Genomic DNA, 17,360 nt, shown 5'->3' with positions numbered 1-17,360 from the left:
ATGTGGTTCCTGATTCCGAATCTAATCAGGAACTTGATCCTATGAGAGAAGTGATGAGATAAAAAATGTGGGTGTACAACCCAAGAGAGGACATTGAGTTTGAGAAGGGCCAATTATTCACCAATGTGGACTCCTTTAGAGCAGTTTTGAAGGATTATGTCATTCAAAAGGGATTTCCAATAGTAAGACTGAAGAATGAGAAAACTAGAGTGACAGCTATTTGTGGTATAGATGGCTGCAAATGGAGAATTCATGCAAGTCCGGTGGCCGATTCTGTCACCTTTATGATTAAATCTTACCAACCTGAACATACTTGTGTGATGGATAAAAGTAATGTAGAAGCCACATCAGATTGGATTGCAAAGAAGTTGGTGCCTTTGATGAGAGTTCATCCTAACATATCTAGCCAGGGCATAGAAGCAGAGATGATAACAAAGTATGGTCTTAAACCGAGTTACATGCAGCTTTTTAGACCAAAAAAGAAAGCAGAAGAGGAGATTCAAGGTGTTACAGATTATATGCAGGATGATTTGTAGGGATTAGATGTTACAGATTATATGCAGGCTGATTTGTAGGGATTAGATAGCTGTCACAGATTGATATAGGCTGATTTGTAGGGATTAGATAGCTAACAAATGTAGGCTAGTTTGTAGCCTAAATTATAGGAATTAGAGGACTGATTTATTGTAATAGGATATCTTCCTAGTATAGGATGTCTATACCTGTATATATACCCTCACGATTGATGAATAAAAATATGGGGAATTTATTCTCTTCCTCTGAAATTCACATGGTATCAGAGCAAGGTTTGTTCATAAATTTTTTTCCTGGGTTGTTGGGTGTGAGGGAAGCTGCTGCCATATTCAAGGTACAGGCTTTAGAGGTTCCTTTATAGACACCGCCAACTCAGGGAGGTACGTAGTACCAATTGGTCAGAACCCAGCACCTCTCTTCTGTCTCTCGACGCTATTTGCATACCTGTTTGTGGGTCAACATCGATCTAGGTGTGGGACTTGGCTACAACAGGTTTTTCTTGTGGGTAATCTGTTATCTTGTTGAATTTTCTTAGCAATTATGTCTGACAAAAAGCCTGGAGTTGTTTCTGATATAGTTCCGCTGGTTTCAAAAATCACGGAACATAAGTTAAATGGAATTAATTTTCTTGATTGGAACAATACTATTGAATTATATCTGCTCAGTATTTCTATGGATGGCCATCTGACTGATGATCTACCTACGGATGACTCTAAATTGTCTTGGATGAGAGAGGATGCTCGCTTGTATATACAGATCCGTAATTCTATTGATAGTGAGGTGGTTGGTCTGGTTACTCATTGTAAGATAGTAAAACAATTAATGAACTATTTACAGTTCTTATATTCTGGAAAAGGAAATTTCTCTCGTATCTATGATGTTTGCAAGGATTTTTACAGGGCAGATAAAGGAGACAAGTCTCTCACCAGTTATTTTATGGACTTCAAGAAAACATATGAAGAGCTCAATATGCTGCTTCTCTTCAGTTGTGATGTGGAGGAACAACGAAATCAGCGAGAGAAGATGGCGGTTATGAGTTTTCCAGCCGGTCTTCCGTCTGAATTTAAGACTGCTAAATCTCAAATTCTTTCCGGTTCAGAAATTTCCAGTTTAGAAGATGCTTTTCGAAGGGTTCTCCGTACAGAGAATACGTTACCTGTTCTATCTACTCAGCCTAACAGTGTTCTTCTTAGTCGAACTACCACAGCTGATTCAGGAAGACAACACTACAAGAGTAATGGCAACAGTAGGAGCATGGGGTCGGGGCCCAACCACTCTGATAAGAATACTGGCAATCATGGACAGGAGCAAGGAGAAATTGTATGTCTCTACTGTCATAAACCAGGTCATATCAAGCGAGACTGTCGGAAGCTGCAGTATAAGAAGGCTCACTCTGCCCATATTGCATCTAGTTGTGCGACCTCTGACAAGCATGTTACAATATATGCGGATGAGTATGCTAGATTGACTCAGTTTCAAGAAACAGTGAAACAGTCATCCGGTCATGTTACTGCTCCTGTCGAGACAGGTAAACCCAATGCATGTCTTGTTTCCTCTTCTCCAACATGGGTCATTGATTCTGGTGCTACTGATCACATGACAGGTAATCCTAGTTTACTTTCTAACTTTCAGCCACATAAATCTATCACTCCTGTTACTTTAGCCGATGGTTCAACATCCAGTGTTATTGGGTCTGGAACCACTAAGCCCACATCATCTCTCCATTTATCATCTGTTCTGAGTCTACCACAACTATCTTTTAATCTGATTTCTGTCAGCAAACTTACTCGTGCTCTTAATTGTTGTGTCTCATTTTTTCCTGGTTATTGTTCATTTCAGGATCTCATGACGAAGAAGATTATTGGTGAGGGACATGAGTCTGACGGTCTCTACATTCTTGATACACCGAAACCAGGGTCTATAGCTTGTGCTGGAACAATCTCTCCTTTTGAAGCACATTGTCGATTGGGTCATCCTTCGCTTTCTATGTTGAAGAAACTTTGTCCTCAGTTTTCAAACATTACTTCATTAGATTGTGAGTCTTGTCAGTTTGCTAAACATCATCGTCTTAGTTCTAGTCCTAGAATCAATAAGCGAGCTACTGCTCCCTTCGAGTTAGTACATTCTGATGTTTGGGGTTCTTGTCCAGTTACCTCTAAAACTGGTTTCAGATATTTTGTTACCTTTGTGGATGATTATTCTAGAATGACATGGCTTTATTTGATGCAAAGTCGCTCAGAACTATTTTTTCACTTTTCTTCCTTTTGTGCTGAAATTCGAACCCAATTTGGTAAACCTGTACAAATTTTACGAAGTGATAATGCAAAAGAATATGTTTCAAGCAGTTTTCAGAAATACATGCTTGAGCAGGGTATTCTTCATCAGACCTCTTGTGTTGACACCCCTTCTCAAAATGGGGTTGCCGAGAGAAAGAATAGACACCTTCTTGAAACTGCTCGAGCTTTGTTATTTCAAATGAAGGTTCCTAAATGTTTCTGGGCTGATGCTCTATCTACTGCTTGTTTTCTAATCAATCGTATGCCTTCCTCTGTTTTGTCTGGTAATACTCCTTTCCACACTCTATTTCCAAATAAACAGTTGTTTCTTATAGAACCAAAGATATTCGGTTGTACTTGTTTTGTTCGGGATGTTCGTCCTCAAGTTACAAAACTTGATCCTAAGTCCTTAAAGTGTATGTTTCTGGGTTATTCTCGCATGCAAAAAGGGTATCGTTGTTATTGTCCTAGTCTTGGTAAGTATCTTGTGTCTGCTGATGTTACTTTTTTGGAACAAACACCTTTATCTTCATCTTCAGGCTCTTCAAGTTCTGTGAGTCCAGGGGAGGATGATGATTTGTTAATCTATAGTGTCATACCAAATTCGGGTCCGCCTCCTTCTACACCGGTTAAGCCTCCCATCAAATATACCTACTCACGTCGGGCACATCAGCCCAGTTCTGACTTGGTCCTTGAGTCTCCAGAATCATGTCCTGATGAACCAGTCTCTTTGTCATCAGATCCGGCTGCCAACGATGATCTTGATCTCCCTATTGCTCACAGAAAAGGTAAACGTGCATGTACTTATCCAATCTTTTCAGTTGTTTCCTACCATCATTTGTCTTCCTCTTCTTGTGCTTTTCTTACATCCCTAGACACTGTTTCTGTACCTAAGACTGTTCGAGAGGCATTAGCTCATCCCGGATGGCGGACTGCTATGATTGAGGAAATGAATGCTCTAGATGTCAATGGTACATGGACTTTGGTTACCTTACCTGCAGGTAAACAAGCCATTGGATGTAAATGGGTGTTTACTGTCAAAATGAATTCTGATGGCTCCATTTCTCGATTGAAAGCTCGACTTGTTGCTAAAGGATATGCTCAAATTTATGGGGTGGATTATCATGATACTTTTTCTCCTGTTGCTAAACTTGCTTCGGTCAGGTTGTTTATCTCCCTTGCTGCAGCTTATGACTGGCCTCTGCATCAGTTAGACATCAAGAATGCCTTTCTTCATGGTGATCTTCAGGATGAGGTATATATGGAGCAACCACCTGGTTTTGTTGCTCAAGGGGGGTATGGGAAAGGGAAAGTCTGTCGTCTGCAAAAATCTCTATATGGCTTGAAACAGAGTTCTCGGGCTTGGTTTGGAAAATTTAGCCAAGCTATTGAGAAATTTGGGATGCAGAAAAGCAAGTCAGATCATTCTATTTTCTATAGACACTCTAATGGAGGTATTATTCTGTTAGTTGTATATGTGGATGATATTGTAATCACAGGTAGCGACTCTAGCGGAATTTCGTCTCTATAGTCCTTTCTTCATACTCAGTTCTATACCAAAGACTTGGGGATGTTAAAGTATTTCTTGGGAGTTGAAGTTAGCAGGAGTAAGAAGGGAATCTTTCTATCACAGAGAAAGTATGTACTTGACTTACTGTCGGAGTCGGGAAAGTTGGGTGTTAAACCATGTAGTACCCCAATGGTTCCTAATTTACAATTAACCAAAGAAGGTGAATTGTGTGCAGATCCTGAGAGGTACAGAAGACTAATCGGAAAGTTGAATTATCTCACTGTGACACGTCCTGATATTGCTTATTCAGTGAGTGTGTTAAGCCAATATATGTCCTCACCAACTGTTGACCATTGGAAAGCAGTCGAACAAGTTTTGCACTATTTAAAATGTGCTCCTGGACGTGGAATCCTATATGGCAATCATGGTCATACTAGGATTGAATGTTTTTCAGATTCAGATTGGGCAGGGTGTAAGGAAGATAGGAGATCTACTTCAGGATATTGTGTTTTTGTTGGGGGAAATTTGGTCTCATGGAAGAGTAAGAAACAGAATGTCGTCTCACGATCCAGTGCGGAAGCTGAATATAGAGCTATGGCCAAGTCTGTGTGTGAAGTCATATGGGTATATCAGCTCCTTAGTGAAGTAGGAATTAAGGTCTCAGTACCTGCCAAGCTATGGTGTGATAATCAAGCTGCACTTCACATTGCTTCCAATCCAGTCTTTCATGAACGAACGAAACACATTGAGATTGATTGTCATTTCGTTCGTGAAAAGATCCAACAAGGTTTGATCACTACAGGTTATGTGAAGACTGGAGAACAATTAGGTGATATATTCACAAAAGCTCTTAACGGGGTCCGGATTGATTATCTATGTAACAAGCTGGGCATGATTAATATCTATGCTCCAACTTGAGGGGGAGTGTTACAGATTATATGCAGGATGATTTGTAGGGATTAGATGTTACAGATTATATGCAGGCTGATTTGTAGGGATTAGATAGCTGTCACAGATTGATATAGGCTGATTTGTAGGGATTAGATAGCTAACAAATGTAGGCTAGTTTGTAGCCTAAATTATAGGAATTAGAGGACTGATTTATTGTAATAGGATATCTTCCTAGTATAGGATGTCTATACCTGTATATATACCCTTACGATTGATGAATAAAAATATGGGGAATTTATTCTCTTCCTCTGAAATTCACACAAGGAAATTTCATTGATTCTTATAGCAAATTACCAAAGTATGCTGTACTTCTAAGACAATATAATCCACAAAGCATTTGCAAAATACATTATGATAGGCCAAATCTCCTTGTATAGCCCAGATTTTTAAGAATATTTGTTAGTTTTAGAGCATAGAAAACTGGTTTTCTTGAAGGTTGCAGGCCATTCATTGGCTTTGATGGCTGTCACTTGAAGGGTCCCTTTGGTGGTGTTTTGCTCACAGCAGTGGCCTTAGATGGCAATGATAGTATATTTCCAATTGCATTTGCTGTAGCCGAATGTGAAAACAAGGAAACATGGGGCTGGTTCTTTCACTTTTTTGAGGAGTTTTTTGGACCATTCAACAGCCACTTACCTTTAACCTTTATGAGTAATAGGCAAAAGGTACTGCTCAGAACAACCTACTCTTTGCTTGGACTTGTTAAAGGATCTGAAATAGCTTTTTTGACTCATGAATTATGCTGTTTTATGGGCTCAACCTTGCTTATGAGGAGATATTTCCAAATGCTAGTGGCAGATATTGTTGCAGGCACATTTGCAGCAACTTCAAGCAGCAATTTCCAGGCATGCTGCTTAATTGTTTCTTTTGGAAGACAGCAAAGAGTTTTGATCACAAAAGCCACAATGAAGCAATGTCAACCATTAAAGACATCAACATACAGGCTTGGAAATATTTGGACAAAATTCCCAAGAAAGCCTGGTGTAGATATGCATTTCTAAAAGAAATTAAATGTGACCATGTCACAAATAATTTCACTGAATCATTTAATTCATGGGTTGGTGACCTCAGAGGCAAACCCATACTTACCCTTGTTGAAGGTTTGAGAAGAAAGTTCATGAAGAAAATGCATAAGAGATACCAAAAGGGATGCACATTAACTAACAGAATCACCCCAAAATTTGCTGAAAAGCTCAAAAAAATTGCTCAAGCATCAAGGCATTGTACCCTGACTATGGCAAGTGATAATACATTTGAGGTTGGTGATATGGACAGATCGTTCGTAGTCAATTTAAACCAAAGGACCTGTGACTGTGGTGGTGCCTTCCAATTAGTTGGACTTCCTTGCAAACATGTTGCACTTGGCATCATCTACAAAAGGGAAAAGTTGGAAGATTACTGTGATCATTGGTTCTCCAAAGACATTTACCTGAAGGCATATGCTTCTATGATTCATCCTATACCTCATGAAAAGATGTGGCCTCCTATGCATGAAATTATCCCTAAGGTTGTATTGCCCCCTCCTTTGAGAAGAGTTCCTGGTAGACCTAGAGTTAACAGAAGAAGAGAACCTGATGAAGGGCCTTCATCTCAACCAAAAAGGTCTAGTACTTTAAAGTGTGGAAATTGTGGTCAGTTTGGTCACAACATGAGAACATGTCAAAGAGCTCCTATGCAAAGAAAGAATCCGGCTAATACTCATGCTCAACAGGTATCATCATACACATATTTGTACAAATTAAATGTTCTTGCTTGACTCATCAACTGCTTATGTTGTTTACTTCATGACAGATGCCAACTAGAAGAGGGAAACCAGGCAGAGGAATTGCAAATTTAGGACTGAAATGATCTGTTCTCTGGGTATAAATCATCTTTCAATTACGCAATTAGTCCTTAGTGTTACCTAATCATATTACATTAACATGTAAATTTATTATGACAGGATCATGCACATGGGAATGTGCCTGTTGTGCATTCAAGTATAGGTAGCAATTCAAATCCTTCTACTGGAAATGCTGCCATAAATGTTCAAGTTAATGTACAAACAGGTACAATTGCCTCTAAAAGAAAGGTACGGGCTCTTTTATTATGAAATCCAATCTAGTGCTACTACATATATATTCAATAAGGCACAAACTCTTCTATTTTGAACAACTGCAGAGAGGAAGGCCTTCAAATGCTACTTCGACAAATGCTGCAACAGGTTCTCGCAGAAGAGTTGCACCAGAACTTGCTCAACCAACTAATCATCTGTCAACAACTCCTGTTCAAGCCCTTGGTGATGCTCAAGCTACTACATCTGTTAGCATGAATGCAGCTGCAACTCTGAACTCTGCCAATATTAGCACCAGCAGTAGTTTTAGCCTGCATTTCTAATTGCTACTGTTATGCTTACATTTCTCTTCTTTTGTGCTTAGTGGTGCTTTGTGAAGTATAGTTCATTAATATACTGCTTACTCATGCTTTTGTATACGGTGTTTTGTGAAACTATAACTATAACTAAACAATGGTTTTGCAATCCTCACCCTTTGCCTGAATTGCTTTAAGGCAGATGGTGTTTTGGATAGTATTGGATTGCATTTCTATTTATTTAATGTATGGTTATGAAATTTGTAATGATATTACTCTTGGATTGCAGTTTTGGTTTGCACCTTATTACTGTTAAGGTTTTATAAATGACTGTTTTAGTTCTTGTTTCATTTAATGGATCTGAATGTTGCAACTTCAGCCTGTGACAAATAACTTAGTTTCTGCACTGCTCATGAACTTGTTCAATTCACTTCTTAGTTTCTGCACTTCTTAATGCTGGTTCAGAATATGTTGAAAATAAAAAACAAATCCTATCCAAAGTCAAGTTACTGCCGTGGTGTTCCAGATCCAAAGATCAAGATCTATGATGTTGGCATGAAGAAGAAGGGAGTTGATGAGTTCCCATTCTATGTCCACTTGGTTAGTTGGGAAAAGGAGAATGTCTCCTGTGAAGCACTTGAGACTGTTTGTATTGCTTGCAACAAGTACGTGACTAAGTATGCTAGGAAGGACGCATTCTATTTGAGGGTTAGAGTTCATCCTTTCCATGTCCTGCATATTAACAAGATGTTTTCAATTTGCTGGAGCTGATATGCTTCAATATGGTATGAGAGGTGCTTTTGGGAAGCCATAAGGAACATGTGCTCGTGTTGCTATTGGTCAGGGAGTCTCTTTGCATGCTGCAAGGATGCTAACAGCCACCATGCTCATCTCAGCTTTGAGCAATGCCAGGTTCAAGTTTCCTGGTCGCCAAAAGATTATCATTAGCGGGCCATTCAGAATTCACCAAATTCAGCCGCATAGACTATGTCAAATGGAAGCAAGAGAATCTGGATCAGATTTCTGGTGTTAATGCCACTTATATTTCTTATTTCACTAACAGCCCCTCACTTTTTCTTATTTATTTCTGATTTTTATTAGTTTTCATTAATTCACTAATATAACTTATATACCTACCTTAAGGGCATTTATGGGAACAAAATTTCCTCTCTTTCCTGAAAACACTTTTTTATGTTTACTTTTGTAGTCATGGGCTGATTTTGTTACAAAATCAGAAACCTCAAGGGAGGTTAGTGTAATTGTGGAAACCTCAGGGGAGGTCAGTGAAATTGTCAGAAACCTCAGGGGAGGTTTCTGAAATTATCCCAAAAAGCAAATACAATTGATCTGAGCAAGGACAGAAATTATTTGAATATGACAGGCACATTGAAAAATCCTTGAAAACAAAATAGCCACCACATGAGAAAGAGAAAATATGAAACTAAGGCCTTTCAGTAATTTACAACAGCTCATAATGCACATGATGATAGTTCCATTTTAAAATTCTATCAAGACATCAATACGGCTAACTTCGTTGGGCATCGCAAGACCAAGAATTTGTCCCACCCAGTTTAAAATGTCATTAGATGGAAACTGCTCTCCCAAGTTGAGTTTTGTTCAATTAGTTGATACAATTCTTACAACTTTTGGTGTAAATTTATATGATTTTGACATAGATTTAAATTTATCAACTCATATAACTTATTTTACACCAATGCTATATGAATTTATACAAAATATAGTAAGAATTATACAAACAGGGTTTGAACTGGACAGAATTCAATCTGTGAATCCGAATCGGTTATTCGGCAGCCAATCATACTTATCAAAAACTTTAAAATGGCTTAGCTAAATTTCCCCAGATCTTATCCCACTTAATATAATATTTTGGAACGTTGTTGATAAAAATCAAACAAATGAATACCTTTCCATAATGTAACTGGATAATCCAATTAACAAAGAAAAAAAAATCTACTTAACTACAAAAGCAAAAAATAAAAACAAATCCACTTAACAATGTTTTCACTATGAAATTAGCAAGGAAAATGTAACAATTGACAAATGCAACATCAAGATATATAAGAATTCCGAAACTTCTGTACTGTCTAATGCTCGAGGAAGAAGCTGCTTCTTCAGAACGAGATGGAGTCCACAATCTTTATTTATTTGTGCAATCGGTAAATGGGCACCACTTTTAAATGCTTAGCCCTTGAATTTACTAAACCAAAAGCCTCAGACATATCCAAGTCAGTTGGCTGAATGTTATCTGCAAGTTCCCAACTGAAACAATGCACCAGCTGTGCTAGCACAAAACGCACAACAGTGAGCCCCAACTGCAAACCTGGGCAAATTCTTCTGCCTGAGCCAAATGGTATGAGTCGGAAATCTTGTCCGCGAAGGTCTATATCGCTATCCTTGAATCTTTCAGGGATGAAGGCCTCTGGATCAGGCCAGACATTTGGATCACGGCCAATTGCGTATATGTTTATGATGATCCGCGATTTTTTCTGAATATGGAAGTCGTCAACTGTGCAATCTTGAATTGACTCATGGGGGAGCATTAGTGGTCCGACAGGATGAAGCCTCATTGATTCTTTGACAACCATGTCCAAATACTCCAGGCCCTCAAGATCCGATTCCTCAACAATCCTCTCCAATCCGACTTTCTCTTCCAGTTCTTTCTGAAGTTTCCTCATGGCCGCTGGATGTCTAAGGAGTTCTAAAATGGCCCATTCAACTGCTGTCACTGAAGTGCCCATCGAGGCTACAAGCATATCCTGTTTTGTTGAGGTAAATAAATGAATGAGCAAGGAAAGTGAAGATAATTGTCAACTTTTGCTTCTTTTGCCACAGGGACTGCAATCATTTGATATGGGTATGGAAACAAACCCTTTGTCAGCAGACAGCAACAAAGAAATGATCAGCACCCATAAAAGTAACTAAGTAAGACCAACACTACTGTTCTGAAGAGTAAGAGCAATAGCACAATAACTCAGCAAATAACTATTACTTCAAATTTTATTAGTCCATAGATTATAACAAGCTGAAAGTTTTGTAGAAACAATAAAGACAAAATTCAACAAGGTTAAAATAACCAGCTATGTATGTGAACAATAATTCAATTTAGAGCAACCACACTTACGAACAAAACAGCTTTGACATGACGACGGTCAAATTCGAACGCAGACGTTCCGGACTGAATAATTTCCATCATGATGTCCACAAAGTCCTTGGTTTGTTTCTGCTCCTTGCATTCAAGATGGTCGTCAATGATTTTATCAAAAAAATCATGGAACACCTTAGCCAGGGCCTTAAATCGACGAGTAAGTCCCTGAAGATCAAGCACGCCAAGCAGGGGAAAGTAATCACCGATATTAGGCGTCGATCCAACATGCAATGCTTCCTGAATGACCTCTCCAAAACCCCTATTATCAAAATCCTTATCCATGTACTTCTGTCCAAATATCATCAAGCAACTCATATTCGCGCCTAAGGATGAAATCAAGGCACTAAGATCAACAGCAGCACCATCTGAAGCAGCCTGTTTCAGTGATTTCACCAATGTTCCAACCTCTTGTCTTCTCATTGGCCAGAACGAATTGATCTTGTGGCTGCTGAGCAACTGTAAAATACAAAGCTTACGCATGTTTCGCCAATACGGACCATATTGACCGAAAGTCAAGTTTCTCTGCTCATACGCGATGTACCAAGATGCTTCATGATAAGGTCTACCGGCAAAAACTTGATCGTAAGTCTTGAGAAACTTTTCAGCTGCTTCAGGAGATGAGACAATGATCGCTGGGACATAACCAAAACGCATGTACATTATGGGGCCATGTTTTTTGGCCAATTTCGCCAAATCTTGATGAGGGTTCTTCCCTAGTAGATGCAGACTTCCTATAACCGGAAGCCCTTTTGGACCTGGAGGCAACCCTCTTCTCTTCTTCATCAAGAATAAATCTTGAAGAAAATAGCCAAGTGCGGCCAAGGCTAGGGATGCCCATAGCCAATGAATGCTCATCATCATTTCAGCTCTCCAAGCAGTACAAACTGTTAGGAAATTGATGACAGAATGCAAAGAGACAAATTGGATTGGAGTATCTTATTTTGTCTATTGTCTTCCTAATTCCAATTTAGTTAAGTTTACCATTTTTTCCTTCTTTCGTCTTGTTTGAGTTATCCTTTTCAGCTTTTTAACTAATTTGTTTGTCCACTTTGTATCATTTAATTATTGGTTTTTATGAGTTGTCCTTTTCAGCTTTTTAACTAATTTGTTTGTCCACTTTGTATCATTTACGCCACTTGTGGTTTAGTGTTTGTTTACGTAACCCTCTTATGATTTTTCAAAAACTATATATAATCTTCTCACAGTTTGAATTAAAGTGTCAAAATAATGGAATTTATAATTCATAATGGAGCTAACTAAAATATTAAAAATACCCGTATATAAAGTTGAAAATTATTTATTTACCACAGGGGGGTTATATATATGTATCGAGAACCATAAGGGGGTTATATGATAAAACGCTAAATCATAAGGAGGTTATATGTTAAAATATAAAACCATACGGGGTTAGAGTGTCATGCATATTATATTTACATGTTTTGGTTATTTCAATCATTTTAATTTTAAACAAGGGTAATTTCGATACTTTCATAGGTTTCGTTACGGATGATTATTTCTGTCACTTTGACACTTTAACCCCAACTATAAGGGAATTATATATAATTTTTAAAACTATAAGGGATTATGTACAAATTATCTATATCACTAGGGGTAAAATGTAATTTGCTCTTTAATTATTGGTTTTTAGTTTTAGGGAGTTTTTGACTTTCAGTTTTAGGGATTTTTTATGGCATGCTCTTAATGATGAACTTTAATTGTTTCATTGTATTATTTCAGTTACAAACAACTTTTGTGATAGTTAATTGACATGATTGATATTCATTCCTTCGTCATTATTGAAACGCATTACAACTATTTTTAGAGATGATAGTTTAGGTAGTACAAGATGCATTTATAGGGAGTACAGATGTATATAAATAGACAGATAGATATAAATAGATTGACGGATGGATATATTCAAGGCCAAACAATGTACAAGATCAAATAAATGCGTGACATGCGCTTTCAGAGATGTCGTTTCAGTCAAGATCTAATATTCAATTAGCAAGAGAGAGGAATTCATGCCCCTTCACTTGCCATTGACTTCTTTGTTTGGTTTTGCCACTTGATCTGAATTCTCAGCGAGTGAAATAAAATTAACCATCTGAGATGTATCTTTAAGTCAAATTTAGATGAGAAGGTAGGAAAGCTCAATTCATACTGGTTTGCAAGTTCAAGGAAAAGGGCTTATTAACTAGTGTTTTGTAACATTTTTGTTGTGTTAAAGGAAGCAGCTTCTTTAGAACGAGATGGAAACAAGCTCCAAAATTGACGAATTGGCAAATGTTTGTGTCATCTATGAATTGAAAAGAAGCAACCAGCAAAACGTTAGAGAGGACACAAAAGTGCATGCAGAGTCTTGAATCAAGTATGCATCGTTGTTAACATTTTCAGAAACTAGTGATAATTCACGTACAAAACTTACACGTGATTGTATTATTCAAAAATATAATATTGCTTTAGATATTAAAATTGTGGAATTCTGATTGTTAACATCATAATATAAATTTCTATGTTTTTATTTTCTTTAACCAATTATTTTTCAAAACATTATTTAAAAGTACAATCATAGATCAACGTTTTCATTACTTTTCTTTCCTGAACTGTTTAGATATTTTGTCACTTTAACTCTAAAACATCAAATGCTGATAGTACTGCACTTATATATCAATACAATGTTTAAAGTAGAATTGACGATTGAATGGAAAATTTAGCTTATATTCACTATTGAGAGCACCTTTTCTTTTTATACTATATTGTTTTGGTATCTGCATCAAACGTTTTTGTCTTTCCATGGGATTTGAGTGACCTAAATATTTTCTTTTCTATGTCATTTGATTTGAATTTTTCAACTTTGTGATTAACTTGTTATTCTCCTTTATGTCATTTTATGATTTTTGTATAGTGACTTTTCTTTCAGTTTATTTTTTTTTTCTATTAATGATGGGTTATAAATGTTCCATAGCGCTAGTTCAATTATAAGTATATTGAAGCCTTCATTTTTTTAATGGTTAACATGATTGATATTGATTGATTGATTGTAGCGCAAATTACTATTAGTTCCCATGTGGTTTCATCTATTGCCACATAATTTCTTAACGTTTCAAAATATCCACTTTATCCTATATAGTTTCATGTAAACTGGAAACTTAGAAAAAAAAAAAATAACTTATGTAACATCATTAGTTGAAATACCAGTTGTGTCATTACTTAAATGCTCAATCAAATGACGATTTAACCACCTTATACAAAATCATAAAGGGATCATGTGGATAAATGCAAAATTCATAGGACAATAAAATGGATATTTATGCAAACCGTAGGGGTTTAAGTGGATATTAAGATTTCATCACACACACTTTTAAAGCAGTGCGGTCTAATTGCAATAACTAATTATGCATTCCATTTACTTTCCACTTTACATAAACCCCCAAGAGAATTATGTGGTTATTTTGAAACCTTAGGGGGATCATCTGGCATTATACAAAACTACAAAGGGATTATATAGAATTTAGCGTTGATTATATCATTACTATTCAAATCCAATCCAATGTATGTCAAATTTTGCTTACACTTAATCAAATAAAATTGGTGATGCTTCTAAAGAGAGTATAGACCTAGACAGAGATAAATAAAAGTTGAGTCCACCCTCTTTACTCATTCTTGTAATCGGCAAGTAGGCACAACCTTTAAATGCTTTGCTCTTGAGGTTACTAAGCCAAAAGCCTCAGACATATCCAGATCAGTTGGCTGAATGTTATCTGCAAGTTCCCAATTGAAGCAATGCACCAACTGTGCCAGCACAAAACGAACAAGGAGGAGCCCCAACTGCAAACCAGGGCAACTTCTTCTGCCTGAGCCAAATGGTATGAGCCGAAAATCTTGGCCCCGAAGGTCTATATTGCTATCCTTGAATCTTTCAGGGTTGAAGGTCTCAGGATCAGGCCAGACATTTGGATCGCGTCCGATTGTGTATATGTTTATGATGATCCGCGACTTCTTCTGAATGTGGAAGTTATCAACTGTGCAATCTTCCATTGACTCGTGGGGGAGCAACAGTGGGGCCACAGGATGGAGCCTCATGGATTCTTTGATAACCATGTCCAAATATTCTAGGCCTTCAATGTCTGATTCCTCTACAATCCTCTCCAATCCGACTTTTTCTTCCAATTCTTTCTGGAGTTTCCTCATTGCCTCAGGATGCCTGAGGAGTTCTGAGATCGCCCATTCAACTGCCGTGACTGAGGTGTCCATTGAGGCTACAAGCAAATCCTGTGTAGTTGAGGTAAGGAATTGGCAGAGTTAGGCACAATGTCAAGATCAAAATAGGCGTCAAATTTGTCTTCATTTGTTGCAAGGATTGCAATTATTTGATTTAGCTATGAAACAATCCCTTTCTCAACAGACAAACAAAGGAGAACCTCAGAAAAGAACGCTGGTATTATTTTGAAGAAAGTAAGAACACAGAATTCCAGATCAAGTTTTAAGGTGCAAAGTTTAGTTATTTGAATTTGTTTAGTCCAGAAGTTATAACTAACCGAAAATTTTGTTGAAAAAGTTAATAACAAATTCAACAAGCAATACAAAAATCTGGTGCTGTCAGCAACGTATATGAACAAGAATCCAGCAAACCAGAAACGGTATAAAACAGACCAACAAGATGGCTTTGACATGACTACGGTCGAACTCAAACTCAGCTTCTCCAGATTGCATAATTCCCATCATGATGTCTACAAAGTCCTTGGTTTGCTTGTGCTCCTGAGAATGTAGATGCTCATCAATGATTTTCTCAAAAAATTTATCAAACACCTTGGCAAGATCCTTAAACCGGCGTGTAAGTCGCTGAAGGTCAAGCAGACCAAGTAGAGGAAAGTAGTCACCGAGGTTTGGCATGGCCGCAACATGAAGTCCTTCTTGAATAACATCTCTAAACCCCCTATCATCAAAATCCTTGTCCATATATTTCTTCCCAAATATCATCAAGCAACTCATATTTGCACCCAAGGAAGAAATTGCTGCACTAAGGTCAACAGCAGCACCATCTGAGGCAGCCTGTTTGAGTGATTTAACCAATGTTCCAACCTCTTCTCTTCTCATCGGCAGAAATGAATTGATTTTGTGGCTACTGAGCAGCTGCAGAATGCAAAGCTTACGCATGTTTCGCCAATACGGTCCATATTGGCCGAACGTCAAGTTCCTCTGCTCATAACTAACGTACCAAGAAGCTTCATGATAAGGCCTACTAGCAAAAACCTGATCGTAAGTCTTGAGAAACTTTTCAGCTGCTTCAGGGGATGAGACAATAATTGCTGGGACATAACCGAATCGCATGTACATTAAAGGGCCATGCTTTTTGGCTAGTTTTGCCAAATCATGGTGAGGATTCTTGCCTAACAGATGCAGATTTCCTATAACAGGAAGCCCTTTTGGACCTGGAGGAAATCTCTTTTTCTTCTTCATCAAGAACAGGTCTTGAAGGAAAAACCAGACTGCAGCCAAGGCTAGAGCTGTCGATAGCCAATGAATGCTCATCATCTTTCTCAGTTTGCTTAATGGTATTCTAGTGCTTCTTTTTCTGATCTAAGAATAGGCCTCACAGCAGTTATTTATGTCTAGTAGTAGTATTGGATAGCTATGTGTAAAGGGTGATAATCTGACGGTTGTGAATGGAAATTACAACATTTCTAAGCAGATAGACAAGACTATGAAATCTCTAAAGTCAACGAGCTAAACTATCTTTTAACTTATCTCTATTGCTAATCGTGCGTCGCTTAATATAGGATTTTCTTATATACACTCCCTGAGGTAAAGGGTATCAAATATCAATCTCCATACCAGATACAGCCGCCTTCTCTGGTGCTTTTGCAGATATTTTTTGGGCAAGATGTGTTGATGTCAACCCCACGCGTTCAAGGGAAGTGACATTGAACTGATTTCGGTGATATGGTCAATTGGGTCGTGCAAATCTTTTTTCACAAATATAAAAAAATAAGAATAAAACGAAATTCTTGAAACTTGATGCTGTTCAATTTGAACCGCTATTTATTATAGTAGAATTTACACCACTTCAATTCAATTCACAAATTTGTCAAGTAGTCTGGTGACTCAATTCCAAGACCAGACCACTTATATGATATTTTATTGTGCTACATTCCATTGTGATCATACATTGAAAATGGTCCAAAACCTTGCCGTAAATTTTTTTTTTTTTTTCATTTTTTCAAATTTTGCAGACTGTTGTCATAGAGAAAAATTGATAATTCTTGCGATTGGCCTTATAAGGAGTATGTATGAATAAATTGCAGATTTTTCAACTCTAGCCGTCCGAACAGAAAGTGGTGACATTGTGGTTGATTGCAACCCGTCAACTGTCACAATTCTGATAGTTTGTCCTTATGTTTTTTTTTTTTTTTTGCCGAAACGGTAATTTCTATTCTACATTATAGGTAACAGACATATTTAAAATGGTCAATGAAGAATCCTAAGGAGATTGAATCACCACCAGACCAAATGAATGGCTATGCATCCACTTATAAAACTTTCAGAAATTAGGAGAAGAATGCTAAGTTAAGAA

General features: G+C 37.5%; 3 protein-coding genes and 1 long non-coding RNA gene across 4 annotated transcripts; 2 read left to right on the top strand and 2 right to left on the bottom strand.

Moving 5' to 3' along the window:
• The first annotated feature begins 1,074 nt into the window (after nt 1-1,074).
• LOC140010541 (uncharacterized) lies at nt 1,075-2,066 on the top strand. The gene is made up of 2 exons (XM_072057830.1): nt 1,075-1,988; nt 2,063-2,066. The coding sequence occupies exons 1-2, from the start codon at nt 1,075-1,077 to the stop codon at nt 2,064-2,066; spliced, it is 918 nt and encodes a 305-aa protein (XP_071913931.1).
• Nucleotides 2,067-2,099: 33 nt separating this feature from the next.
• LOC140010142 (uncharacterized) lies at nt 2,100-2,764 on the top strand. Its single transcript, XR_011817401.1, has 2 exons — nt 2,100-2,137; nt 2,374-2,764. It is a non-coding gene; the product is annotated as an uncharacterized lncRNA (long non-coding RNA).
• Nucleotides 2,765-9,630: 6,866 nt separating this feature from the next.
• LOC113698228 (cytochrome P450 71AU50-like) lies at nt 9,631-11,776 on the bottom strand. Its single transcript, XM_027217969.2, has 2 exons — nt 10,763-11,776; nt 9,631-10,397 (listed from the first exon to the last, which is right to left on the bottom strand). Exons 1-2 carry the CDS (start codon nt 11,645-11,647, stop codon nt 9,783-9,785), a joined length of 1,500 nt encoding a protein of 499 aa, XP_027073770.1. The 5' UTR covers nt 11,648-11,776; the 3' UTR covers nt 9,631-9,782.
• Nucleotides 11,777-14,286: 2,510 nt separating this feature from the next.
• LOC113698521 (cytochrome P450 71AU50-like) lies at nt 14,287-16,669 on the bottom strand. The gene is made up of 2 exons (XM_027218365.2): nt 15,440-16,669; nt 14,287-15,058 (listed from the first exon to the last, which is right to left on the bottom strand). The coding sequence occupies exons 1-2, from the start codon at nt 16,319-16,321 to the stop codon at nt 14,444-14,446; spliced, it is 1,497 nt and encodes a 498-aa protein (XP_027074166.1). The 5' UTR covers nt 16,322-16,669; the 3' UTR covers nt 14,287-14,443.
• Nucleotides 16,670-17,360: the final 691 nt, after the last annotated feature.

Source organism: Coffea arabica, chromosome 7c (genome assembly GCF_036785885.1).
Source record: "Coffea arabica cultivar ET-39 chromosome 7c, Coffea Arabica ET-39 HiFi, whole genome shotgun sequence".
In the NCBI taxonomy this organism is placed as follows: domain Eukaryota; kingdom Viridiplantae; phylum Streptophyta; class Magnoliopsida; order Gentianales; family Rubiaceae; genus Coffea; species Coffea arabica.
The sequence above is the reverse complement of the archived record's forward strand: the minus strand, read 5'-3'. Positions and strand labels throughout refer to the sequence as shown.